Here is a 20,489-nt window from a genome sequence, read left to right as displayed (position 1 = left end):
CTGTTCTCCCGGCAGCCACAGACCCACCAACACTTACAGAAACTTAACAATTGGAGGGTCATCACAATACAAAGTAGGGAAGCTGAGGTCTAGGGAGGCAGCTGCTTGCCAAGGTCAGACAAGGAGGGAATGGCCAAGTGCAGGATTTGAAGGCAAGTCTCTGTAATGATTCATGGGGGACCTTAACCTCACTTGATGCGCACTTATCAGTAGACACACCACACAGCTGTCTGAATGAGTCACAGTAAATATTTATTCATCCAACTCTCACCATTCTTTTCACTTGCATCCTCCCTTCATCCTGAGATGGGAACTGGACATACGACCCTCTTGAAAAAAATGACAAGGTATTTGAAGACGTCATCTGTTCACATGTATATTACTTTCCTAAGGCTTCCGTAAGCTCTGCCTCCACCTTCTCGTGGTCTTCTTTCCTGTGCCTCTCTCTGTGTTCATTTCCTTCTTTTTAAATTTTATTTATTTTATTTTGGGGGGGAGTACTTAGGTTTTTATTTATTTTAACAGAAGGACTGGGGATTGAACCCAGGACCTCCTGCATGCTGAGAACACACTCTACCACTGAGCTATACTCTCCCCTCTCATTTCTGCCTCTTATAAAGACACTCTCATTGGATTCAGAGCCCACCTCAATCCAAGATGATCACATCTCCATCTCCACCTCAGTCACATCTGCAAAGACCCTATTTCCAAATAAAGCCATATTCTGAGGTTCTGGGTGAACGTGAAATTTTGTGAGCCACTATTCAATCCAGTACAGCTGGGGAGCAGCACGCTCGCCTGAGGGCAATGGGGAGCCACAGACGGTGTGCAATCAGGGGCAGGATGCGTTCAGATCTACCAGGTAGAAACCCCTGCAGCCCCTGCCTCATCCAGATTTGCCTCCTCTTGCTTGGATGCTGCCTCAGCCTCCACCATCCTTCCCAACAGTCCCCACAGGAGCCACAGGGCTTCTTTAAACTTAAAAATCAATCATGTCATTTCCTTGCTCCAAAGGTGCCATCACCTTCAAAATAATCCTGTGTCTCTTCACCCCAGCCCACAAAGCCCCACGTGGCTAGTTGCTGTGACCTCCTGTCTCCTCTTCCTGCATCTCCTCCTCGCTCACCAAGCTCCAGCCACAGCCTCCTGGCTGCAATTTGAATGCTTCCAGATCATCCCTCCTCAGGGCCTTGCCATGCCCTCTGTCTAGAACATCCTTCTTTCACTTCTCCCCGAGGCCATAGCCTCCTCCTTCAGTCCCAGCCCCTTGACCTCCTGGCTAGCTTGACCCGATCACTGTGTGTCTTCATTTTAATTCTCCTCAAAGCTCTTACCATTTATGGTAACTTCCTATTTGATTGTTCACAGGTTTGTCTCATCACAATAAGCTGAGTCAGTGCCCAGTGACCTTTCCCATGGGGCTCGGAGGAGGCGTACAGGGCAAGGCGCATAGCACACAGTAGATATACAATCCATACTGAAAGAAGGGAGATAAGGAAGTGGACAGAGGACAATAGAACTGCTGTCTCAGCAGGAGAGGAGGTGAGCCCAGTGAAGAGAGGGGAGGTGCGTGGTGGCTGGCATGGGATTCGGAAGATGTCTTGCCAGAAGCAGGTGGGATCAGGCAGCCAGGAGCTGTTTCACCCCTGTGCCAATCTCTCTTGAGCCTGCCATCAGTCTTGGGAGAGGATGAGCTGGGGGCAATAGGGAGCCATGGAGGGTGTGTGAGCAGGGGAGGGATGATGTCAGACCTGCCTGATAGAAACTTTGATATCCTCTACTTTATCCATATCCTGTTTTCACTCCTGTGTATTTTCTTCTGGAAATGAGACTTTTATGGATAAATGTAGACTGATCTGTATTAAAACTTGTAAATCACTAAAAAAAAAAAAGACCTCTAAGTCTTCACAAAACATTTTATTCCCTGAGGACCTACTCGCCATGCTCACTCTGCCATCTGAGGTCCCCCTGCCACTGCCCCAACGCCTGCGAAGCCTAAGTCTCAGGCACCTGTCTGATGCCAGGAGGGCTGGGGGTCAGGGGTTACCAGCTCACCTGGATCTCCTCAATCTGAAAGATACACTGGGGTGGGGGCCAGTCCTAGGTCCAGAGAGCTAAGGTCCCCCAAGTACTTGAATCTCCCTCTTCTCTGGGCACTGAGGTGAGTCTGTGCACATGCTCTGGCCCCAGTACTGTTCCCTGAATTCTTGGGGCACACATGTGTGGAGACTGGGTCCTGCCACGGACTACAGAAATTCTAAGCTCTGTAGCCTGAGACAGATAACTGCCCAGTGCTTCTACCATTTGAGCACTTGCTGCCACAAGCAGGGAGGGGACGGTCCTGTTCACAGCCCCTCTGGTGGCTCCTACCATCTGAGGGGTCCTAGACCTGGGAGGGATGGAAAACAGAACCCCTCTTTCCCCAGCTGAAAAGTGCTTATCATTTCAGCTACACATGGACCCAGGAGTTCTCAATTGGCCTTGAACGTGGCTGGCACTCACTCACCATGGCAGGTTCACCACCAAGGAGAGGCTGGTCACTGCTTAGGGTCCAGCCCATGATCAAGGTCAGGGCTGGGAAGTGGGACATCGCCTGAAATGGAATGGACACAGCAGCAGCAGCAGCTGGGACCCTGGCAGAAGTGCTTCTGCCATTAGCTACCAGGGAAAAAGACGACCCCTCCAGCTGAGAGTCTAGGGAGGATGATGGAACACAGCGTGGGTAGTACTAGGGGGCGGGGTTTGAATGATGTGTAGGAATTTACCAGCCAGACAATTCACTCATCTAACCCTCCCTGGTGATCTCCTAGGCCCCGCCCACTTAGGAGGACAAAGGTCTTAGCTTCCTGGGAGGAGGATGTTGCCCTTCTCATGGGGATGGAGACAAGAGCCTTGAGGCCTGGGGCCCTGACACCACCTCAGTAGATCTGTGTCCGCTTGCCACAGGAGAGGTTGGGCTGGCTCAGCGCATCCCACATGAGCAGCATCTCATATGGCAAGAAGCGATGTACCAGCAGCAGCTCTCGGTAGAAGCAGGGGTCAAAGGAGGACAGGCGGCTGGAGGGGGCCTGAACGCCAGATGTGCGGATACCACTATGTGAAGCAGGCTGCAGGCCCTCCTGCTTCAGGCACATGCCCAGGAAGACATCATCAATGGGGAAGAGTTCGAGGGTGGGGGCAGCCCGGCGCAGGGCGGTGGCCGTGAAGCGGGACAACAGGAAGCCACCCCCCCCACAGTAGGGTGGGTAGTGTTCCTCCTTTGTCACCACCTTTGGCACATAGTACTTGCTCCAGGGAGACCGGATAGGGCCCACATTGTAGATCAGTTGTCCCACGAAGAGGTGGTGGTCAGGGTCATGGTCCTGCAGGTAGGAGACCATGTTGTCTGTGTGTGCAAAGACGTCATCATCTCCATTGAGCACGAAGCTGGCATTGGTGCACCGAGTCTCCTGCCACTGTAGGAAGAGCACCTGCAGGTGGGGTGGACAGGGTATGCAGGCATGATGCCTGGGACCATCAGTTTTGGGTCTCTGTTGGCCATCCCAGCCCAGTTAGACCAGTCAAGGCTAGCCCCACTCTGGGGTGGCCTTTGCAGCTGGTTGCCCCTCTATGCCTCAGATTCCAATTTACTAGACAGGGCTCATTGTAGGAACCGCTTCCAGGTGTTGGGGATCTACAGAGATGATGCTCCACAAAGCACCAAGAAGTGCTCAAAAATTGTCACATTTACATTTATTGCTATTCCTTCTGACTCTGCCTGGCCAAGAACTGCTGTTAAATAATTACTTATATGATTGTTTTTTAACATCTACTTCCCCCACCAAATTCTGGGCTCCTCCTGCGTGTGGGCTGTGTCTCTCCTCTGTGTCATCTCCCCAGGACCCAGGGTGGGGTCAATATTTCATAGGCACTGGATTCATATTTATCAAGTTGACGTTATATCACATGCTTTTTTGTTTTGAGTTAAGAACAAGCCATGTTGGGAGGTGCTGAGCTCTCTGCTCACCTTGGCTTCATGACCTCTATAACTTTTGCTGCATGCAGAGCACTGTCCTCAGTGCCCACCTTATCTTGAATCCCTAATACAATTTTAGGAGGCAGGTGTGGTCCTCAACCCCTTTTACAGATGAGAAAGCAGAGGCTCCCCAGGGAAGGTGCCTTGAGCAAGGTTATACAACAGACAAGTTGTAACTCAAGGTCTTGAACCCAGACCTGTCTGTACTTACTATGAGCAGGAACCTGCACTGGCCCCTCAACTCTCGGCTCTACTCAGCTTGGCCCACTCCCACCTGGGTGGGTCCTTGGAGCCTTCACTTCCTCCTCTGTGAATGCACAGGATTCTCTACCTCTCATGGTTTCCTGTCCATCAAAAAGGTCTTTACTGTTCACCTACTGCACAGATCTGGGCCTCATGGGGAGACAGACCAGAACAAAGAAATAAAATGTCTGTTCAGTGCTCCCCCGCCCCCACCCCATTGCCAGTGTTATTTGAGCACTTGGCACTGGTTCAGGTGCCTTAGAAATAATCATCTCATGTAATCCACACAGCATCCTTCAGAGGTGGGTGGGTCAAACTAATATCCCCTTTCCCTGATGAGGAGACTGAGGCACAGAGAGGTGAATAGTAATGCAGGACAAACAGCTAGTAAGAAGCAGAGCCTGGATTTGAATTCAGGTCATCAAGGCTTCGAGAGCCAGGCTTGTAAGCTCCCGCCACTCAGTCCCTTCTCCCTGCTCCTCCTAGAGGAAGAAGACTTCAGGTCACCATGAGGACAGTAGAGGGGATGGGGTGAGGTTGATGGGGGCTTCTGGTCCCCAGGGTCCCTAAGAGGAAGTGGTGGCAATTTGGGCAGGAAGCCTGGGTGGCCCCCATCAGGTTACCGCCCCCCACCCCGAGCCCACCTGCTTGAGCGTGAGGTTGAAGAATGAGTCATAGAAATCCCACTGCAGGATGTCACCATGGGTCTGCGCCTCTATGGCCAACAGCCGGTTGACCTTGCGGGCCTCCAGTGGGTTGGGGTCTGTGCCCACAAGGAAAATGCGGCGCAGCTGGACGCCGTGCACCTGGCGTTCGTGGCCCCACGTGCGCCGCACCAGCTCCCGGCGCTCGTAATTCCTGGGCGAGGACTTGATCACTAGCAGCAGGAAGACTGGCTGTGCACACTTGTCCAGTGGCACGTCCAGCAGCAGCTGGAAGTGGCGGCAGTGTTTGTACAGCAGGAAGTTGCGTATGTGCTGCGGCTGCCCCGCGAAGTCCTGCAGGGCCGCCATGGAGGTATTGGCCAGGCAGGGGGCAGGTGGTGGGTGGGAGGGTGGCGAGGGCCAGACCAGAGCCATGGGGGTGACCGGTGGTGCAGGTGGCGGCAGAGACAGTGGCTCCTTCAGGCCCAGGCAGGTGGGTGGTGACGTGTGCAGACTGAAGACGAGGAGGAGGATGATGGCGCTCAGAGCCACAACCAGGCCCACCTCTACCCGCAGGGGCCGGAGATACCTCATCCTGGTCAGCGCAGGTTTGGGGTTGGTCTGCGGAGACCGCTGGGCAGCTCCTGCAGACAGTAACACTCACTGAAGATGCCGGAAGCTGCCAGATGGGCCAAGAACTTTTCCTGAGGTACCTGGGGACCCCAATACCTGGCGGCAGCTGTACAGTTGCTCTGGTTGGTAAAATATTGAAATTCATCATAGATTACCCACCTGCACCTCCTCCAGGACCCCATATTGGCTTTGATGGTTGCCCAGGCCCTGCTGGGGTTCAATATTTACACAGAGAGCTGAGGCATGGTGATGCCTAGGTAAGCTCCCCAGATGCCATGTGCCTAGAATCCCTCCATCCAACCTGGTCTTCTTCCTGTCTGCCACCTCAGAGATGGCCCAGGAGCCTTCCTGAGAGAGACAGAGCATGCCCTTTTTAGCCATTGAGAGCTGCTGGCATCCTCCCTGCGTCCCTTTTCTCCCGCTTCACCCCCCCCCCCCACCGGGGGTTGGCGCTCTGAGCTTCTGGGATTCCGCTATAACTATCATTTATTCTTCTTGACTATTGTTAAGGCTCCTGTGAGCTGAGCATGAGCCCTGGCTCTTCACAGACCCCTCAGGCCCAGCATGTCTCAAAGCTATCTTCCTTGGCAAACTCCTATTCATCCTTTAAAACCCATCTCAAATTATTGTCTCTGAGAAGCCCTCTTTGATCCCTCAGGAAGAGTCCTGTTTTCCTACTTGGCACCTCTAGCCCCATATCCCTCTCTGGCTCAGTCATGATTCCATGGGGGTATCTGAGTCTGACTTTTTCTTCCCAAGACTGAGGGCTTCTTGAGGGTCCTGGCACTTTCCAGCATGAGACAGACACATGAGGGAAGCAGGGAGTGCGCGAATGAATTTATGAATAAAAGTAAATTCATTAAGTTTCTCTCTGGCAAGCTCTTATTTATCCTTCAAAACCCTTCCTCTTAGAAGACTTCCTTTCCCATATCTAGGCAGAGCCCTTGGACTCCTGCCCAGATCCCTTTCGCAGGTTTCCTTGGACTCCCTTAGTGTCCTTTTGTCTGGAAAAAGTGGTATCTGTGCTGTTTCCTAGCCTTAAATTTTAGGATCAATTTTCCACTGCAGCATGAAAGTACCAGATTAGACCCAAGGCAGGACTTACCCATTCAGCAAACATTTATTGGCTTACCCCAGCGGGGTGCAGACTCTGGAGCCCAATTCCTGGATTTAAATCCTGACTTCATCACTCCCTGGTTGTGTGCCCTCCATACTCTGGGCCTCGGTTTCTTCAGCTTTAAAGGGGGCATCTGAACAATCCCCAACTCACTAGGTTGTGCAGATGTGAAGGGCGCTCCCAGCACCTAGTACCTAGTGGGCATTCAACGACTGTTGAATGAATATGTGAACTTCAGCACTTACCTTAGATTGCCTCAGGGTGTCCTTCCTGGTCTGAGGTCTCCTTGTTCTCCCCGCTGGTATCTGAAACATGGTGGGGCAGTCAGTGGATTCTGGTAGGCCCCTCCAGCTTGAAGCAACCCCACCCAGCTATTGCCAGGGAAGAAGAAAAGAGTAGCTTCCCATTTCAGCAAACTAGTGCTGCTGTTGGGGACGGGGCCTCCTTTGCTGATCCATGAGGCCATTTCCCCATCACTGTTTCTGCACACTGCTTGGCCAAGGCCTCCCCAGTTAGGCATCTCCCTGAAGCAGGGCTCAGATCCCACTCCACAAGTTCTGCTGTGTGACCTTGGGAAAGAAGCTTGACCTCTCTGAGCTTCAAAATAAACTGAGAAGTAAGTCTATGTAAGAGTACTATTGGGATTTTAACCTCAAACATACTAGGCATGGTCCTGCCTCAGGATCTTTGCATAGGTTGTCTCCTCTGCCTGCTTCCCCATATTTCCACACAACTCCCTCCTTCATCTGCATCCTGTCTTTGTTCAAATATCCCCTTCTCAGGGAGACCTCCTCAGGATACACCATCTCACTGGCAGTCCTGATCTCCAATCTTAGCCCACTTTTTCTTTCTTCCACAGCACTTTTCACCTCCTAAAATACATGACAGAACTTAAAAAATGGACTGTTTCTCATCCAACTTCCCCACCAGAACACGAGCTCCATGCAGTTATCTCCAGCACCCAGAACTGTGCTTGGGGCAAAGTAGGTGCTCAATATATGTGTTGAATAAATGAATGAATGAATGCTGGAATATCACAGCATCTGAAAAAATACTGACTCTCAGAATGAATTTATACACTCATTCATTCAAGCCAATATTTATTGTGCTTCTGAGTGCCAGACACCTCCTGGGAGCTGGGGACACAGTGACACACTGGTACGGGATACCTAAATGTCACTGCCACGTTGGAACCCACACTCTTGAGGGGGAACAGACACTAAATGAAAATCTCAATGAAATGATGCGAGGGAACAAATGCCATGGGAGGAAACGACGTCTGGTGGCAGGTGTGGATTTTGATGTCTGGTTGACATATTAAGCTGGGATACGAGTGGCACTGAGAAGCCACCATGGCTGAGGTCCAGGGAAAAGATCCCAAGTTGGGGAAAGAGCAGATGCAAAGGCCCTGAAGTGGGACTGGCCTGGTGGGGCCTGAGCAGCTGGGGACCCTGCCTGCAGGCAGCCTGTCTTGTTGCTGTGGCGTCCCTGGCTGCCAGTCTGGTGGGGGCGGGCACTTTCTGGAGGACTAAGAGACGCAAAAAGGCAAATCACAATCTTGAGAGGAGATCGAACTGACAAATGTGATGTAGGGATGAACAGACTCCTAGAAGGGCATTTTCCTGAAGAGGGGCCGGAGTCCAGGGTGGACCACAAGAAGGCACATTCCCAGGCAAACCTGGCAGATCCTTGAGCTCTAAGGATGGGAAAGAACTCATGAGCTGCCACAGAAAGACCAAGTCACCAAAAAGGAAATCAGATTAGAGGTGTCACAGGTGACACTCGTGGCCAGAGACCCACAGATGCTGGAAGGCAAGAGTGTTCCTGGCACCCCAACTCCTGGCCAAGGGACACTCTCATTAAGATCTTGTGAAAATTTAGGGGGAGGATATAGCTCAGTGGTGGCGTGCACAGTTAGCATGCATGAGGTCCTGGGTTCAATCCCCAGTACCTCCATTAAAATGAATAAATAAACCTAATTACCCACCTCCCAGAAGTAAACAAATAAGTAAAAATTTTAAAACAAAAAATAAGTTTAAAAAGTGAAACCTTTAAAAAAAAAAGTACTATGCAAAAAAGAAAAGAATTTGTGAAAATTTAGAGGGTGATTCACCCCCAGCCCCCTCTGAAGTTTAGGGTCTGAATCAGTTTTCAGTCAGGAGTTATTCTGCTCCCAAGGGGATAGCAGTGTCTGCAGACATTTTTGGTTGTACATGATTTGGGCAGGGTGGAGATATGGGACTGCTAATGGCGGCATCGAGTGTGTGGAGGCCAGGGATGCAGCTTAAATTAACATCCTAAATGTCACAGGATAACCCCACCACAGAGGATGACCCAGCCCCAAATGTTACATTGTCAAGGTTGAGAAATCCTGGCTTAAACAAATACGGAAACTGGAATAGAGAACTCAGAAGGAGGAAGGATCAGAAGAGGAAGATCAGGGACTGAACAAACAAGCTTGATACAGGTTTAGATAAATTCATCCTATGGAGCATTTATGAGATTTATTATTGTTTATTTCTATATTACTTCTCTATTTAGGAAACATTTATTAAATAATAGGACATCAAAGCTAAATGGCCAAGGATCAGTTCGCTGGGAATGTGTTTGTTAGTTCCAAACAAGAGCTCCAAAACAAAGCTATCTCGGCAAACAGGAAATTTACAACTCAGCCCAACCTGGTCATTGGGGAGGAAGACGGTGTGAGAAGAGGTAAAATGACTAACCAGCTCATATTACTAAAATCAGGGTGTCTGGGGTGGCCATTTGGTCTTAAATAATTCCATTAATTCCTGTTCTTTTCCTTGCATTTTCCTTCTTGTTCATTTGTAAGAACTCTTTGCATATGGAATGCCTGCTCTTTGTTGGCTACCTGCATTCCTGACTTCTTGCCAGGGCTCTGGTTTCTCTAAATGGAAGGATCTCACAGCAACTCCACCCTCCCAGCCCCCATGAGGTTCCTGACTGGGGTCTGAGAGCTTAAATATTGGGAGGCAGGGTGGTGATGGAAGCTCACTTCTCCCCCCTCTACCAGACTTCCATGAAAGCATCCAAGATCCCTTTCCCTTTTCTATCCACCAAGGCCCCCGCTAACTCAGGGCCCCTTAAAACTTCAAGCAGGAAATGTCCCCAAACTCACAAGATGCCACAACCACACTACTATAAGAAAGAATCTTTGGGTCCCCCTTTCAGCCAGGCTGAGAGAGCTGGGGATTCATTGGTCGGGGAAACCTTGCTGGGTGCCTCAGAGAGCTGCACCCCAGGTAGTCACCAGCCTCTCCTTACAGGCCTTACCGTCTGAAGGGACTGGGACCCCATGCCTACTGTGGGAGAGGCTGGGGCTTAGGCGCTTGGCTTCGCCAGGGAGGGGATGCCTCTTGGCATTACTTCCTCCAAGCAACTGTGCAGCAACTCTGAGGCCTTTGCTGGTGGAGCTGGGTGGTTGATGAGAAGTTCTTCTTAGGCCTGCTTCTGATTTCCTGACCCCCACCCAAGATTCTGCCCTCTCCCTTCCCCAGTTCTCATTGTAAAGTGGAACTACTGGGCTTGTGGAAGTCCATATAGCTGCTCACTCTGAAGTTTGCAGAGTCTGAATAACTCTAGGGGAATCTCCACCTCCATTTTACAGATGAGGAGGTACAGTTCAGAGAGTGGTCCCCAAAGTGACCGAGAAGCTGTCTCTCATTACCACAGAAACCCACATTGTCTCCAAATCCTTCAACCTGGAGAAGCGTCTCAGCGGCTCTTATTCCAAGACACACATACGAAAACTTTTCACTCATTCACTCAATCATTCAATCATTCATTCAACAAACAGGTTCTGGAGAAACTGAGAAGCCTCAATCCTGAGCCTGGCCCCCTAGGAGCCCTCAGTATGGGGGAGACAAATCCAGACACCTGTGTGATCCGGGCTAGGCCAGAAGAAGACACAAGGATATTGAAGCTGAGGCTTTGAAGAATGCATGAGTTCACCAAGGGGAGTTCAGGTAGAGAAGAGAGCAAATACAAAAGCAAGGAAGGGGAGTGGAAAGCAAGAGAGAGAAAGAAAACAAAGCCTATTCAAGGAACTGTGTGTAGTTTATTTTGCTGAAAAGCAGAATTTGGAGAGGGAGTGAGTTCTGAGGCTAGGGGGGTGGGGCCAGGCACTGTAAAGACCTTGAACGCCAGACTGAGAAGTGAGGCTGTTTTCTGGGGGAAAGAGGGAGCCATGAAGGGTGTAGGAGCAGGGAGTAGAGAAGTCAGATTCCTTGTTGAATGTTCTGTCTTTGCTCTGAGTTAACCTTGGTGAGTTACTTCTCCTTGAGAGTCTGTTTCCTCTCAAGACGTGGAAGTGCTGAGAACACTCCCCTCCCTGCACACACACTCAATGGGTCACTTTTGACTGAGCAACAAAGGGTTTGTCATGCACTGACTATGCAGTGACAACCTTGGTGACCTTAACTCATCATCCTTTGGTGCCATCAGAGCCCCCACTTACAGAAAAGAATATTGAGGTTCAGTATAAAGCAGGATTGGAACCCCAAACTCCAATGGGTGGGGTCTGTCCACCCCCTAGTTTTCCACGATACAGAGTTGTGGGAGATTCCCCACCTGGACATCAGAGCCTTCCAGAATCTGCCACAAAGAACCATACACTAAACATCTGATGAAGGACAGAGAACCCCAGGGCCCAGTCTGGCCATCACTGCCCTGCTGGGCCATCCTGGGGTGAGGTGGGGTGGGGGAGACTGGTGAGTAAATCTGCAAACATGCATGAATCCAACTGTTTTACCGGTTGCGCTGACTCATGGGTCATAGAGTATTTACTGAGCACCTACAATATGCAGGCTGCTGGGGATGCAGCCATGGCCAAGCCAGCCCCTCCCTTATGATATTAATACGTGATGTAATGATTAGTTTAGTAGCAACTGTGATAAATGCTGTTGAAGAAGGAGAGATCTGTGGCAGAGGAGGGACCTGACTGGACTGGGGACATCCTGAAGGATGACAGGAAGTCACCTGAGCAGAGTCTTGGGGGAAGGGCGTCCTAGGCAGAGGGCACACTAAGTGTAAAGGCCCTGAGGTGGGCACAAATTGAGGGTATTGAAGGGAGAGGAGGTGGTGTGGCTGGAGCAGAGGAAGAGGAGAGAGATGATGGCAGGGAGAGGATTGGGAAATGGGGCAGACGGTGAAGAAGCTCTTACGTTGCAGGTTAGGAGCAATAAGGCGCTATGGAGAGTGTGTGAGCAGGGACAAGACTGATTTATGCTTTTTTTATTTTCAATTTTTTGGTTTGTTTTCAGGGGAGGGGATAATTAAGTTTATTTATTCATTAATTTTAACAGAGGTACTGGGGATTGAACCCAGGACCTCATGCAGGCTAGGCACGCACTCTGCCACTGAGCTATACCTTCCCTGACCCCTGATTTATGCTTTTAAGAAGTCCTCTGTGGTCGTGGAAGGGGAAAGGATAATCAAGGCAGGAGTAGGGGCCAGAGCAGCGATAGGCAGAAGAATTTCGGGGCCTGGATAGGGGCTGGCTAGCGAAGTGCAGGAACATGGGTGAGTTCAGCAAATAGGTTGAGTCATCCATGTTTACAGCCTGGATGTGGGGGATGGAGTAGGATGGACCAGGGAGAACAAATGTGAGATGTCCCTGAGCCTTTCACATGGGGACGTTATGGGGTAGCAAGTGACCTACTGTGGTGTCTGGGTCTGGCAGGTAAACCAGGAAGGCCCATCAGGCATTTGATGGATGAGCACATCCATATATCGCTTGCACCTGGCAGGGCTTCCTCTGCATTCCTCCTTACCGACCATAGTGCCACTATGTCATAGCAGTGACATCTGGGCTGACTCTCAGGGCCCCTCACCCTGCACCCTGCAATACCAGCCAGTCCTGTTCCGGGCTGTTTGCCCTCCATGCACTGTTGCCATTTCATTACTCAGTGCCTGTTTCCTCCAGTACACACAATAAAGCCACTTGTTTTCATTGGCTAAGACTGAAGAGCCTCCCCCTGGGGTTCACTCAACTTCCTTCTCCCCCAGCCTCAATGACCTCTGCCCCCTCTTCTCCACTCCAGCCACACCAGCCTCTTCACAGGTACTTTAAACCCCCAGGCTCAGCCCTGCCACAGGGCCTTTGCACCTGCCATTCCATCCACCTGGGATGCCTTTCCCTCCTGCTCCTCCCTCTGGTTTTCCTTGGTCATCAGGCCTCACCTCCTTAGAGGCCCTAATCTCACAGCTAAAACACCCCACCCAGGCTCTGCTATCCTCTGCTACTCTTACCACCATTGGACAAATCTCACTTCTCTCCTGTCCATTTTCCCCACCAGCCTAGAGCCCCAGAGGTGGGGCCCAGCGTCTTGTTCCCTACAGCTGTGTGGCCAGGTGACACTAACTGCTGTTTATTGCACAAGGGGAAAATGCTAATGATGACTCACATATTGGCTATTTCCTTATGCCTCACATCAGCGGCCACTGTTCCCTACCTGGAACCTTGTGGGCCTTGGAGGATGACGGTGATTCAGTCCTGATAAGGCAGCAAGCACATCCGTGGAGCCAAGGGGGCAGGACCAAGAGGCATAGAATACTCTTGGTTCCACATACCCCTAATGTGCTAAAGAGCCAGATATTCACAGCACTGAAATATTCATGATGCATTTAATGAGCAAGAAGCGCTAAATGTTAGTGAAGTGCTAAATATTAATGATCTGCTAAACATGCAGGAGGCATTCAGTATTTATAATGTATGAAATAGTTGTAAGGCAACAATTAATAGTTGTGAGGCACATCTGTGATGCATGAATGAATGTTAACATTATCATGATGAATGTGATATGAACAAGCCACTAAACAGCCCTGAAGCATCAATAGACATGGTCACTGAATATTCATGATTTATTGCATATACACACATTACTAAATATTAATACATCATTGAATATTAATGAGACACTAGATGTACAGAAGGGGCTGACCACTCAGCAGAATTAATAAGGGACCCCACCTGCTGGTGACAGTGCTCTGGTCCCACATCCTCTACCTACACCCCCAAGGGACAGCCAAGGCCTGGTAAGGCCCCAGGCACGTATGGCTCCAGGCACCTCTGTCCTCCTCATCTTGTTCTTGTCACTGTCCCTTGGGAGGCCAGGAAGGCAGAGAGGCTGAGACACATGGGGAAGTGAGACTGTCACACAGTCCAGATGGCAAGGCTCCACTTGCTAGCACCCTTGGGGCCTGGACCAGAACCCCGCTACTGCCCTGCACTAGTCCACACACAGTGGGAGCCCACCTGACACTGACTTGGAAGCCTCTGTCACATGATTCCCCATGTGACACCCTCAATTTCCAGATGAGGAAACTGAGGCTTGGAGAGGGTGAATCCTGGGTCCCTCTCCAGGCCTGTCACACACCCACCTCCCCATCTCCCAACCACAGCCCTGGGGACCCACACGCCTGGGTGCCCCACAACCAGCCCAGCCGCTGGAACTCAGTTTCCGAATTCAGAAAATGAGAGCTCATTCCCCACTTCACCCTGCAGCCTTCAGGACAGAGAGAGATGATGGCCTGGGGGAAGGAAATCCTGGTACTGACCATCCGCCAACTCAGGGCAGGTAGCTGGGCTCCTATCCCCTTGCCTCAGCATTCTTGTCTGCAAAGCCGGCTGGTGTCAGCTGCTCACGGTTCACCGCCCCCCCACCTCCGGTGCTAGATATCAGATCCACTGCGGTCTCCAGTGCTCCTCCATGCCCCACCTACCCTCAGCTGGGCTGTGGATGGGGATGGGGGCACGGAACATTCTGGGGCTGCCAAAAAGCAAGGCGAGGGGTAGGGGGTGACAGGAGAACCTCATTTGTGTGCATAATGGCCCAAGCCCTTGGAAAGGCTAGAGGACCATGTGGTGGCCTCCTCTCCAAGTCACAGATGTATGAAGCACCTCCAATGACGACTAGCAGTTACTGTTAACCACTCGCACATCTATAACTGCTATGCGCTGAGCGTCTGGTTTGTGCCACGCCTTGATCTAGGTTCTGGGCACCCAGCCATGATAGAGGGAAACCACAGTGGAGCTGATGGGCTCGTGCAGGACAGAGGCAGCAAATAAGCCAGTTTTCACCAGAGAAGGGCAAGTTCTGGGGTTGGAGATTCAACGACAAGGGAGAGTCGAGAGAGTGTGAACCACTGGCCTGCGGATGAGCCCCTGTGACTCTTACTGAGCCTCTCAAGGAGGCCCCTGGGTCCAGTTCCCAGGTGGGAAAGGTAGGCACAGGGAGGGAGCCCACCTACCAGGGGCCAGGTCGCTGGGATTTGAGCCCTGAGCAGCTGGACTGGAGAGTGATCCCTCACCAGTTCACACCAGCTTGGCCTTCCAGTAATGACCGGCTTGTCCCTTTTTATGAGAAGCATGAGTTACGTATGTAAACAGGGAAAGAAAAGAAGGAAAAGTCCAATAAAGATAATTTCTTAGAAGGGCTTATTATCAGCTGACCCTCCTTTAGTAAAATGATGTGTGCAAAAAGATTTTATGCAAACATACACCCAACATTTGCTTCAGTGAACCCCTGGGCGTGGAAGAAATGTTGGGGGTGGGGGAAGGCTAACACACTCCTTTTAGACCCTCAGGTCCTCAGTTTCCAGGTCCCAGGGCTCGTACTGGATGACTCACTGGATGAGCCGAGCTTCCCCCACTGCGGAAGCTTCCGGGGTCTGGGATGGGTCCAGGAAGGGGTCTGGGGCTGGACATAGACCCCTGATTAAATGCCAGCCTGGCCACAGCTGAGCCTCAAAGTACATCTCTTTCCTAGATGGGGAAATGAAGGCCGGGGGAGGCAGGCTGTGCATCACAGTTCAGCCTTGGACTCTTCCCGTGATCCTGGGCTGACCCAGGAAATTGGACCTCTGGGAAGCTCCTGGAGGACGCCCATAACTTCAGCCTGGTCAGGCCTTGTACCACATTATTTTCTCTCATGCAAAGAGAAACCTCACTAATGACACCCAATGAGTCATGTAATCAAGATTAGAGTTAACACACCAGGTCAAGTACAGCCTTTCTACTAAGAGCTTACTTACACTCCACACTTGCAGAAACTGAGAGGTAGGGCTGTTTGCCTCATTGTTATGGCTAGGTAAACTGAGGCACACAGAGGCCAAGGAACTCATTCAAGAAAGGTCAAGTGGGAGCCCAATTCCTGCCTTTAACTACCCCCTTGGTGGGACCCCCTTTAGTTCGCCATGTTGGTAGTGAATTCCCCATCATGGGGGTGGGCAGTCAAGTGGAGCCGGACTCCCATCAGGCAGAGGGACCACAACGGGCATCCTCCCTGGCTCATAAGGAGCAGCGGGCAAGTTGTTGCCCACTCTGGGCCTCAGAGGCCAGTAGCAGGAAAAGATGATACTCGGTGATGGGTCCCTGGGCCAAGCCAGCTTGTCTAGAAATTCCTCAGGCTCTGGTCTGGAGCAGAGAAGGTCCAAGGCCCCTCCTTGGTTCCCCCACACCCAGAGTACCTTGCAGGAATCAATCTCCTCACCCTGGGTGTGAGGGAGACGGAAAGGGAGGGTGTCCAGTCTGGGCTGGGCAAACATGAGCTGTCACCTAGGCAGCTAAGAGGGGGGGCCCAGTGACTTGACGCAGGGGCCACACCTCTTCCTCTGAATTCTTCAGCCTAGTGTGGCAGTCACCTTGGGAACTGACAAGGCAGCCAGAAGTGGTGGCTCCCTATTTAAAAAAACAGGTTTTTTTTAAGGAAAAATGAGGTGAGGGATATAGCTCAGTTGGTAGAGTGCATGGTAGCATGCACAAGGTACTTGGTTCGATCCCCAGCACCTCCATTAAAAAGAAAAGAAGTGGTGGTCCCAGGGTCAGCCTCAAAACCAGAGAACTCCCTCTCGGCCCTCAATCCCAGATCTGAGTGACAGGAGGCCCTGGCCTGGGGCAAGGGCAGGGAAGGGGAGAGGAAGTGGGTCCTCAATTTTCCCATCTGCAAAGTGGCCATGAAAAAACAAATCTGACTCAGAGGGAAAGTTGGTCCAGAACCTGGGAAGGTGGCTAATGATGTAACTGTAATAATAATTATTATTAATATAATTAAGGTGATGGCAGACATTCTGTGGGCCCAAGTGAGTGAACGTAGCGCTGACATTTAACTTTCATCACAATTCCATACCATGAAGTCCATTTGACACATAACAAAACTGAAGCTCAGAGACCTAAAGCCACTTGCTTGAGGTTCCCCAGGGGCCAGAAGTGTCCCATCATAAAAGCTTTCACTGGCTAACACCTCAGACATTCTCACAAAAGCCGGGTCATTGTCCTCCCTCACAGAGGGGAAACTGAGGTGCATTCAGAGACCAGGAGCAACCAGAAGCAAGCCACACAGCCAAGGCAATGGCTGAGCAGGAATCAAAATCCCAGGGGAACCCATGAGCTGGGGTCCCCAGGCCAGAACCTGGCCCAGCCCCTGGCAGGGCTGGGGGTCAGCGGTGGTTCCCTCAAGAAACAATAATAAATCCAACCTGAGAACCCGGGTGCTGTTCCCAGACTCTGCCAATCGGCGCGCTAACAATCTCAAAGAGAACAGTAACAGTAATGGCCAGTGCAGACCGAGTGCCCTCCGCTCCTCAGTTCAGATCCCACCCTATCCTGGGAGAAGGGAGGGAGGCGGGGGTCCAGCGTCCTTCACTGTGTCCACGGTTGCAACGGGACAGTGCCCGGGATCAGAGATGCCACAGCCCCAGGTGGCCTCGGTCTCCTCCCATTACCCAGGCGTGGGTGACTGAGCGCACCTTGGGATGCTGGCGACTACTATTACCGACAGGTGAGGGCGACGGAGTTACTGAGACCAGGGGTTCCAGGATCTCCCGGCCTCTTCAGGGTAAACGCGGCAGAGACCCGACCCAAGGGACCTACCAAGGCTTCCCTAGAGCCCCGACTCCCCCACCCCACAACAGGGTTCCGCCAGATCCTCAGGGGCTCCCAGTACTCACCCTCAGGCAATTTTCCAGCCTTTGACCCCTTATACCTAACTCCTCTTGGCTCGCGAGCAGGAGGAAGAGTTTCACCTGAGCTCGAGCCCCCGCCCTTCCCGGCTCTGCTTCTTCCGCCCGCCCGCGTTCCCTCCCTCCCGCCAGGCCCCCGACTCGCAGCTGTGCCGAGTTTCTCGGGCTCTCCCGCCGGCCCCTCCCTTCTTCCTCCCCCGGCCCCGCCCCTTCCCCCTCGGGCCAGGTCGGGCCACAGCGGACCGCTTCCACCCCTCCCCCGCCTTTGTCCCGGCTCAGGACCACCCGGGTCCCGCCCACTCTGGAAAGTGGGCTCCCCGCGGCTAGAGGTGTGCAAGTATCTCCTTCCTAACCCTGGCCCAGGGCCCGGTGCAGGGTTGGTCCAACGTGTGTTCCATGAAGACTGACAAGTTGGGCAGGGAGGCAGGTTGAACCCAGGGGCTCTTCAGGTCTTCAGGGAGTTCGAATATTCCAGAACCTGAAAATCTGTGCTGAGCCCCCAGAAATCCGGATGCCGTGGGCTGGCATTCGGAAAGTTGCAAGTCAGATTTGAAGATTGTTGGGGTTGGGGTTGGTGAAGATTCGAACCCGGTCAGGTCCGGGCTGCGTCTGAGTCTCTAGAAGTTTCTAGTTTTAACATGTTAGGGTCCGGAGCTCTGGGGTGGGCCGGGAGAGCCAGGTCCACAGGTGTGAGCCAAGTAATTGTTCAAGCCATCCCGTGCTTCCTCCCCCATCCCAATTTCTTCCCAAGGAGGAAAAGGGGCAGAACCTGGCTGTGCTTGTTTCCTCTTCTGCAAAGTGAAAGAATGAAGCCCCTGGCTTCTCTGTCTGGCAGAGATCTGGGGAGCAAGTTCAGCACTGAGTGTGTTTAAAGGGCAAAGACATTAAATGTCTGCATCAAATGGGGGCCTTCAGGCCTGAGAGGAGTTGTGCAGACTTTCGTGAACTTTGGAGACCACTGAGGTCTTCTGGGTTTTAAGTTCCTCTTTTCTCCTCTGGGGCCCCTCGGGTTTCCTGAGTTATGGGTCTCCCAAAGGAGCGGCAATCAAACGCTGTATCTGGTTGCTATGGCCCCACCCATTGGGTCAGCTTCAGGAAAGGGCCACTTCCTGTGTCACTACCCCTCTTCCCCCAAAAGTGAGCAGGCCCTAATCCCGAGCTCAGGGTGGAGGAAGCATCTGGGGGACACTGGATGGCCCTGCTTGCATTGTGGAAACTGAGGCCCAATGGGTCAGAAGTTCCAGTCTCCAGAGTGACTCAAAGAGCTTCCAGGGCAGATTTTGGAGATCGAGGGCCTGGGATCAATCCAGACTATGACCCAGGAATTCCACTCCTAGGTATCTGCTCAAAAGAATTGAAGATAGGTGTTCAAACAAATCCTTGTACACCATGTTCCCCAGCAGTGCTAGTCGCAATCACCAAAAGGTGGAAACAACCCAGAGGTCCATCAGCAGATGAGTGGATGAACAAAATGTGGTCCATCCCAAGGGGAGGGTCTAGCTCTGTGGTAGAGTGTGTGCTTAGCATGCATGAGGTCCTGGGTTCAATCCCCTGTACCTCCATTAAAAAATAAATAAACCTAATTGCCTCCCCCACCAACAACAAAGAAAGAATAAAATGTGGTCCATCCCTACAGTGGAATCTGATTCAGCCATAACAAGGAATGAAGCTCTGACACACCCTACAATGGTGGAGGAACCCCCAAAATAAAATGTCATGATGAATGAAAGAAGCAAGACATGAGGGGCCATGTGACATGGGATCCCATTTAGGTGAATTGTCCAGAACAAGGAAATCCATAGAGTCAGAAAGCAGATTAGTGATTACCAGGAGCTGGTGGGAGTTGAAGAATGAGAGTGGGCTTCCTTTTGGGGTGATGGGAATGTTCTGGAACTAGACAGAGGTGATGGCTACACATTGTGAATGTGCTATATGCCACTGAATTGTTCACCTGAAACTTAATTTTCTGTTATGTGAATTTCACCTCAATTGAAGAAAATCCCTAACCCCCTTCACCTGCTGAGGGGTGGTCTCTGGATGGTCATGTAATTGCTTTGTGTCCCAAACTGAGGTTTTGGGGTCTGCCAGGTGTAGGAGGCCAGCCCATTGTAAACCACCAAGTGACAGACTGCTTGCTCAGGGTTGGCCAGTTAAAGGGGCATCTCACCCTCCCTCCTAGGAGTCACCCTCCCCAGGAGGCCTGTGTCCCACCAGCTCTGGATGGTGGGATACTTAAGAGGCCACACCCCAAAATGCCATCGTTGTTTTAAAGTTGCCAAGCCTCACTTGTGACGCAAAGAAAGCAAATTAAAGCCACAGGAGGTGCCATTTCCCTGCCTCTTATCAGTTGGGCAAGAACTCAAACTCAGATTAAGGCTCCAAGCTGAGGAGGTGGTGGCCAGCAGACAGTGTCTCCTCTTACAGCGGCCCATGGCACAGAGAGGGCATCCTTAGCCACTTAGCCACGTAGGTCCAGCAAAGGGAGCGTCTTGGAGGGATCAAAGCTGTTGAGAATGCACATGCGCAAAGACTAGGGATGGAGGGGATGATCCCATAGGCTCAGATGTTGGATTCCAGCTTCTTCATGGAGCCCACAGGGTCCCACAGGGTGAGTGTGGGCTCTGACCTTGCAGCTGAGGAGCTGAGGGCCTGCCAGGGGAAGGACCCACTTTCACTGGCTCCAAAGTCCTGGCTGTTTGGGGCAGCAAAGTGCGGGTGCTGGTGCCGTCACTGCCTGAAATGCCCCCAACTGGTGCAGCGACTAACGCAGGCATTGTTGATCGTGCCCTTGCTCTGCACTGGACACTCCCAAGATTGCTCCCAACTAGTGAATCCCCTGCCCCCATTTTACAGATGA

General features: G+C 51.7%; 1 protein-coding gene across 2 annotated transcripts; it reads right to left on the bottom strand.

Annotated features, from left to right (window-relative positions):
* Positions 1 to 231: 231 nt before the first annotated feature.
* On the bottom strand, positions 232 to 17,764 carry B3GNT3 (UDP-GlcNAc:betaGal beta-1,3-N-acetylglucosaminyltransferase 3). 2 transcript variants are annotated; one of them, XM_031437602.2, is made up of 4 exons: positions 17,621 to 17,764; positions 6,898 to 6,957; positions 4,903 to 5,654; positions 232 to 3,470 (listed from the first exon to the last, which is right to left on the bottom strand). In XM_031437602.2, exons 3-4 carry the CDS (start codon positions 5,494 to 5,496, stop codon positions 2,919 to 2,921), a joined length of 1,146 nt encoding a protein of 381 aa, XP_031293462.1. In that variant the 5' UTR covers positions 5,497 to 5,654; positions 6,898 to 6,957; positions 17,621 to 17,764; the 3' UTR covers positions 232 to 2,918. The 2 variants fall into 2 exon arrangements, with proteins under 2 accessions (XP_031293462.1, XP_010993405.1); XM_010995103.3 differs by having other exon boundaries at positions 4,903 to 5,546.
* Positions 17,765 to 20,489: the final 2,725 nt, after the last annotated feature.

The sequence above is a fragment of the Camelus dromedarius genome, chromosome 27 (genome assembly GCF_036321535.1).
Source record: "Camelus dromedarius isolate mCamDro1 chromosome 27, mCamDro1.pat, whole genome shotgun sequence".
NCBI classification, from domain to species: Eukaryota; Metazoa; Chordata; class Mammalia; order Artiodactyla; family Camelidae; genus Camelus; species Camelus dromedarius.
Note: the sequence above shows the minus strand (reverse complement) of the source record. Positions and strands in the feature narration are given on the sequence as shown.

Excerpts from the sequence above, each read along its gene's own strand:
- B3GNT3 (XM_031437602.2), bottom strand. The coding sequence starts at position 5,496 with ATGAGGTATCTCCGGCCCCTGCGGGTAGAGGTGGGCCTGGTTGTGGCT. Across the intron at positions 3,471-4,902 it reads TCAACCTCACGCTCAAGCAG|GTGCTCTTCCTACAGTGGCA; the intron begins GTGGGCTCGGGG and ends CCCCACCTGCAG.